Source organism: Mustela erminea, chromosome 4, assembly GCF_009829155.1.
Source record: "Mustela erminea isolate mMusErm1 chromosome 4, mMusErm1.Pri, whole genome shotgun sequence".
In the NCBI taxonomy this organism is placed as follows: Eukaryota; Metazoa; Chordata; class Mammalia; order Carnivora; family Mustelidae; genus Mustela; species Mustela erminea.
This window is the reverse complement of record NC_045617.1, coordinates 123,790,821-123,797,453: the sequence shown is the minus strand read 5'-3', so window position 1 is coordinate 123,797,453 and position 6,633 is coordinate 123,790,821. Positions and strand designations below refer to the sequence as shown.

Below are 6,633 nucleotides of genomic sequence, written 5' to 3'. Positions count from 1 at the left end.
TAAGTTCTTCCTGGTAGGCGGCTGCCAGGGGTTTCCAGATTTCTTGTTGCACCAACTGCAAAGCTTGCAGATGGGCCTGTATGGAGGGGGAAGGGGAGTGAGTGGAGATATCTGCCTCAAAGAACGTGACAGCCGGAGGGGGAGCACCATAGAGGATTTCGAAGGGTGTTAGACCGTGAGGGCCAGGAGTGTTTCTGGCCCTATAGAGTGCTAAAGGTAGGAGCTGGACCCAATCCTTAGAGCCAGTTTCAAGCAGTAATTTAGATAGAGCCTCCTTGATGGTTCTATTCATTCTTTCTACCTGTCCTGAACTTTGGGGTCTGTAAGCACAATGTAATTTCCAATCGATCCCCAAAAGCTTGGCCACCGACTGACTTACCTGGGAGACAAAGGCAGGTCCATTGTCTGACCCCAGTACCTCAGGCATTCCATACCTTGGGAAAATCTCCTCCAGTAACTTCTTAGCAACTATGTTGGCAGTCTCCTTCTTGGTGGGGAAGGCCTCTGCCCAACCTGAAAAAGTGTCTAGAAAAACTAAGAGATATTTATATCCATACATGCCAGGCTTAATCTCGGTAAAGTCAATTTCCCAATGTGTGCCAGGGCGGCGACCGCGTACTCGGACTCCTGGTCCGATACTAGTTTTTCCAGGATTGACTTGGGCACACACTCTGCAATTTGCGGCCGCTTGTCGAAGAAGGAAGTTTCGTTTGGGGAAATAGTTTTCTAAATTGGCTCTATCCATTAAGGATTTCATTTTGTTTGCACTTAGATGAGTCAGCCGATGGAGGTGATTTATTAGTTCCTTTGCCATTTTAATGGGCGTTATGGCTTTTCCTTGATATTCCCATTGGTTCAGGGCCAGGTTGTAGTTGGCCCTCAACCTCTGCATGATGTCTAAATCGGTTTCTTCATAATTCCAAACGGGGGCGTCATTGGTTTTCTCTGTCCCAGTGAGGATGGTAACAGTCAATAGTTGAGGCCCTAAAGCTGCCCGTCGGGCTGCTTCGTCGGCCAAGCGATTTCCTTTCGCCTCTGGGCTATTTCCTTTTTGATGGCCTGGGCAGTGCATTATGCTCAACTTCTTGGGGAGAAATAAGGCCTTTAGTAAGGCCAATATTTCAGTCTTATTTTTAACTTCTTTCCCATCGGAGGTTAGTAGTCCCCTTCTCCGATAAATTTCCCCATGAATATGGGCGGTGGCAAAGGCGTATCTGCTATCTGTGTAAACATTGAGTTTCTTACCTTCTGCCAGTTGGAGGGCCTGGGTTAAGGCGATTAGCTCGGCCCGTTGGGCTGAAGTGCCTCCTGGTAATGCACTTGCCCACACAACTTGAGAATCGGTCGTGATGGCGGCTCCTGCCCGTCGTTCTCCATCCTGCAGGTAGCTACTGCCATCCGTGTACCAGGTTAGGTCCGCATCCTTCATGGGTTGGTCGGTTAGGTCAGGTCGTGTTCCATGCGTTTCTGCAAGGATCTGGTGACAATCATGCAAGGGGGCCTCTCCAGGAGTGGGTAGGAGAGTTGCGGGGTTAAGAGTCACCACAGGTCCGAACTGGATCCTGTCTGTGTCCAGGAGGAGGGACTGATAGTGAGTAAGGCAAGCATTAGACATCCAGCGGTCTGGTGGTTGGCGAATTAAAGATTCCACTGTGTGTGGAGCCAGGATTGTTACAGGCTGTCCCAAAGTTAGTTTGGTTGCATCCTTGACTAGGACCGCTATGGCTGCTATCATTTTTAGGCACGGTGGCCATCCTGCTGCTACGGGGTCTAACTTCTTAGAGAGGTAGGCGATAGGGCGTCTCCAAGGCCCTAGTCTTTGAGTTAGAACCCCCTTAGCAAACCCTTGTTTTTCATCGACAAACAAGTCAAAGGGTTTAGTTATGTCCGGCAGGCCTAACGCTGGGGACTTGAGGAGAGCTTGTTTAATATGATCGAATGCCTGCTGTTGTTGTTCAGTCCAGACGAAAGGGGTATCCTGCTTGGTTAAGGGGTATAGGGGGGCCGCTATTTCTGCAAACCCAGGGATCCATAGCCTACAAAAGCCCGCCGTCCCTAGGAATTCCCGCAATTGCCTGTGGGTTTGGGGCGTTGGAATGCTGGATATAGTCTCTTTCCTTGCGGCCGTTAGCCATCGCTGGCCGTTATGCAATTCATAGCCCAGGTAGGTGACCTTAGCCTGACAAATATGAGCCTTCTTTGCGGATGCCCTATATCCCAACTGGCCAAGGGTTCGTAGGAGGTCCCCAGTACCTGTTTGACAGTCCTCCTCATTTGTTGCTGCCAGTAAGATGTCATCGACATATTGGAGTAAGATCAGGGAGGGGTGTCTTACCCGGAAATCGGCTAGGTCCTGGTGGAGGGCCTCATCGAATAACGTGGGGCTGTTCTTAAATCCTTGTGGTAGCCTTGTCCAGGTTAGCTGACCTGAAATTCCCAATTCTGGGTCCTTCCACTCGAATGCAAAAATGGGTTGACTCTGGGGACTTAGTCTTAAACAGAAGAAAGCGTCCTTTAGATCTAGGACAGTATACCAGGAGTGGGTCGGAGGCAAGGTGCTAAGTAGGTTGTAAGGGTTAGGCACGGTAGGGTGGATGTCTTCTACTCGTTTATTGACCTCTCTTAGGTCCTGGACTGGTCGGTAGTCATCTGTACCAGGTTTCTTGACAGGTAGTAGAGGAGTATTCCAGGGAGACCGACATGGGGCTAAAATGCCTTGGTCTAGTAGCCGCCGTATGTGTGGTCTGATGCCTTGGTGGGCCTCGTTAGACATAGGATATTGTCTAACACTGACAGGGATGGCTGTTGCCTTCAACTGTATGTGAATGGGGGGCTGCTGGGCAGCTAGTCCTATTCCTCCTGTTTCTGCCCAGGCATTTGGATAAGATGTGAGCCAGGGTTTTATGTCCCTCTGAGGTGGGGGGGGGGCTTTTCGTGCAGTCTATATTCCTCTTCTAACTGTAGAGTGAGTATATGCAATGGAGTCCCGTTGGGGCCGGTCACTGTGGGTCCATCTGATTCGAAATGAATCTGGGCCTTTAGCTTAGTCAATAGATCTCTCCCCAGGAGTGGATAGGGACAGTCAGGTACGTGAAGGAACGAATGAGAAACTTTACCTGAGGCCAAATGGACTTTTCTTTCCGTGGTCCAACGGTATTGTTTTCCTCCGGTGGCCCCTTGAACCCATGCCGTCCGGTTACTTAATGGTCCTGGGGTTTTGGTTAAGACAGAATGTTGTGCCCCGGTATCTACCAAAAAGGTGATTGGTTGCCCCCCAACTGTTAGGGTTATCCTGGGCTCAGGGGGGGGCTCCTGGCCCTGACATCCCTAGTCGTCATCTAGGGCCATTAATCTTGTTTTCTGCCTGTTATTTTCCTTGGGGTTATGGGGTCTTTTTGGGCAGTTTTTGGCCCAATGTCCTCTCTCTTTGCAATACGCACATTGGTCCCAAGCTACCCTAGGCTTTCTTCTGTCTCCTTCCTTGCCTAGCTCTCCTGTTTCTGATCCTTGATTGCTTTGCACTACGGCGGCCAAGATTTTGCTAAGCTCCTTATTTCGCTTACGCTCTCGCTTATCTTCCTTTTCTTCAGCCTCTTTCCTTAACCTTTCTTCCTTTTCTTCCTGAGTTTCTCTTTTATTATAAATTTTCTCTGCCTCCTTTAACAAATCTTGTAATGAGAAATCTTGTAAATTCTCCAGTCGCTGTAACTTATGTCTAATGTCTGGCGCTGACTGCCAAATGAATGCCATGGACACATTTCCTCTCTGTTCATGGCTATCAGGATCGAAGGGGGTATATCTACGATAAGCCTCTCTAAGTCTCTCTAAGAAAGCGGTTGGAGATTCTTCGGAGCCCTGAGTAACCTGTCTTACCTGAGCCAAATTGGTAGGGCGGCGTCCTGCATTATGGAGGCCTGCTATGAGTAACTGGCGATAAAGACTTAGGTGGGTCCTACCTTCAGCCTATTGAAATCCCAGTCAGGACGGGTCAAGGGAAAGGAGGCATCAATCACATTCGGGAGCTGGGTAGGTCTTCCATTGTCTCCCGGAACATTTTTTCTGGCTTCCAGATAAACTTTTTGTCTCTCCTCTGTAGTGAGAAGAGTCTGCAAGAGCTGCTGGCAATCATCCCAAGTGGGTTGATGCGTGATTAGAATGGACTCGATCAGAGCGGTCAAAGCTATAGGGTCCTGTGAGAAGGAAGGGTTATGGGACTTCCAGTTATATAAGTCTGAGGCCGAGAAGGGCCAGTATTGGAATTGGTTGCCTGGGCCCCCTCCTTGGCGTAGGGGAAGGAGCTTGGAAGACCCCTCCTTTGCAGGTTCCTTGCGACCCCTAAGTCTTCCCGCCATTGGGGATGGTAAGGGGTGGCGTTCCTCCGGCAGGTTATTCGATTCTTCCTCAGATTCTGAGGAATTTAATGCTTGTGCCGGTGGAGGGGGAAGCTGGTAGGGAGGGGGGTTCTCTGTTAAGAGGTCTATTAAGGGGGAGTCATCAGGAGGAAGGACCCTCTTTGGCTTAAGACGCCGGGAAGAGGTGGAATCATCTATTAGAGGGTATAGGTTGGAAGAAATAGGAGGCTTGGGAGGATCGGCAGGGCAAAGGGGAACAGGGGGAGCGGAAGGTGTTGAGGAAGGGATAGAATCCGGAAGGGGTCTGGGCTTTGGATGAGTGAAAGGAGAAACCCAGGGAGGGGGGTCCTCGACGAGATTTTCCCAGACTACTATGTAAGGGACTTAGTCCGGATGGCCTTGGGGTCCTCGACTGAAGATTTGCTCCTTGACCTGTAGGAGAATAGTGATGTTAAAGGTCCCCTCTTTAGGCCATCCAACATTAAAGGAGAGCCATTCAGAGGTGCAGAGTGTTTGCCATTTTCTTCTTTTGATCTCCATGGACAGATTATTAGCTCGGATTTGCACGTCTCTCCAGTGATCTAATGTGAGACTCAAGGGGGTGGCGATGGTTTGCCCCATTTTTATGGACAATGTAGCAGACAAGAAAAAGGGGGATCTTTCAGGTGCTGTCCTGCTCGCGTCCCTCGCGGGAACTTAGGAGCGTCTTAGCTAAGGTCTATCCGTATAAACCCCGGACCAGGCTACTCCATGGAGTAGATGACCGTTATGCCGTATGACGCTCCGCGAGACTCAGGGTGCAGCCCACTCAGACTCCGTAGCCAAAGGCGGTGGAGCCACATAAACATTCATACAGTCATGCATTCCTCAGATTCAAACGGATCAGACAATTTTCCCTAAACAGAATGTTACCTTCATAACTGATGCAAAGAACATATAGACACTTAGGACGTCGACAGGACAGCCTGGACACAAGAGACAAAAATAGAAATTGCTGTACGGGTTCGGTTCAGAAACCGAGACTACGGGTTACGGTCAGGAGGAACGCGAGATCCTCTCTGACCGACAGGTGGCCCAAGATAATGGACCTCTTCAGACACCCTGAGGCGTCCCCCGGGGTGTTACAGATCCCCGAGGCGTCCCTCAGGGTGGCAGGGGGGAAGTCGAGTTCGTCAACTCCTTCTCAATCCTGCCCCTACTACAGATCAACAACGTTGTTGTACGGAACAGAAAAAAAAAAAACAGACAAACAGAGAGACAGAGACACAGATGACAGAGACACGGATACTGGCCAGCTTACCTCCCGGTGGGGACCGGCTAGAGTCTTGGGTGGGACTTCAAGAGATCTCGGTGGGACCTCCAAATGAAAGACCCTGGAGCCGCACCCAAGAATCAAACAGCACGCCTCCACTGGATGCAAACTGTAAGAGGTTTATTGGTTACACAGGCGCCTGCGGACGCATCAGCCTTTGTGGGCTGAGCGCGCCGGGCTAAGTTGGGGAGCAGATTATATAGGGCAAGGTTGGGGTGGTGAGAAGCGAGTTTACAGAAGCAGATGCTTGGTTACAGGGATCTGATTGGTTAACTTAAATCAAGCATTGTCAGGCACTGTAACGGTTTGTTCTGGCGGGGAGCGGTGGCGGGGAGCGATCCTACAGAAGCAGATATGCATGGTTACAGGAGTCTAATTGATCAATTTGATTCAGGCATGATTGGGTGTTGGAGTCAGGGCGTTCTGGCGGTTCCTTGGGACAGCACTCTGGAAACTCCCGGTACATTTCGTTTCTCATTTGTCTCTCCTTTTGACAGACCGGGTGACCACAGACAATGTGTTGCCATCAGGATATGGGGACAATAGGTTGCTAAAACAAACCTTACCCTGGAGGAAGGGGGTCTTTCAATAGCACTACAGGCTCTAGATTTCCTGTGGTGGTGTTCTTGGCAAGACCAGCCCGGCCAAAGTGGATACTCACAACCTGGAACAGAGGGTCTTGGAGATTCCAGCACGTGAGGTATGATGAGAGGGTAAAATGATAGGAGATGTACTTTGTAAGGATTGTCTCCTTGACTTTAAAAGGGAGAACCCAAATCTGTAGGTGAAATCTTTTTGGCTACAAAGAGGGCCGAGGCCTCCTAAGGTCAAGGTCTCCTCGTCACTTGCAAAGATGTCGAAGAACATATTCAGACATTTCAAAGATGTCCTCATGTCCATCCGTTCCCAGTCTGGAATTCTATCAACAAGGTGAGAGTTCCTCTAGTTGAAAAAAAGATCTAAAAAGAC

The 6,633-nt window shown here is 49.8% G+C and overlaps 1 protein-coding gene across 1 annotated transcript; it reads right to left on the bottom strand.

Annotated features, from left to right (window-relative positions):
- Positions 1-1,955: 1,955 nt before the first annotated feature.
- LOC116589423 lies at positions 1,956-5,270 on the bottom strand. Its single transcript, XM_032341373.1, is given in 6 exon segments — positions 1,956-1,978; positions 2,254-2,932; positions 2,935-3,312; positions 3,655-3,965; positions 3,968-4,445; positions 5,265-5,270. Coding segments are annotated over 6 exon segments (1,875 nt in total).
- Positions 5,271-6,633: the final 1,363 nt, after the last annotated feature.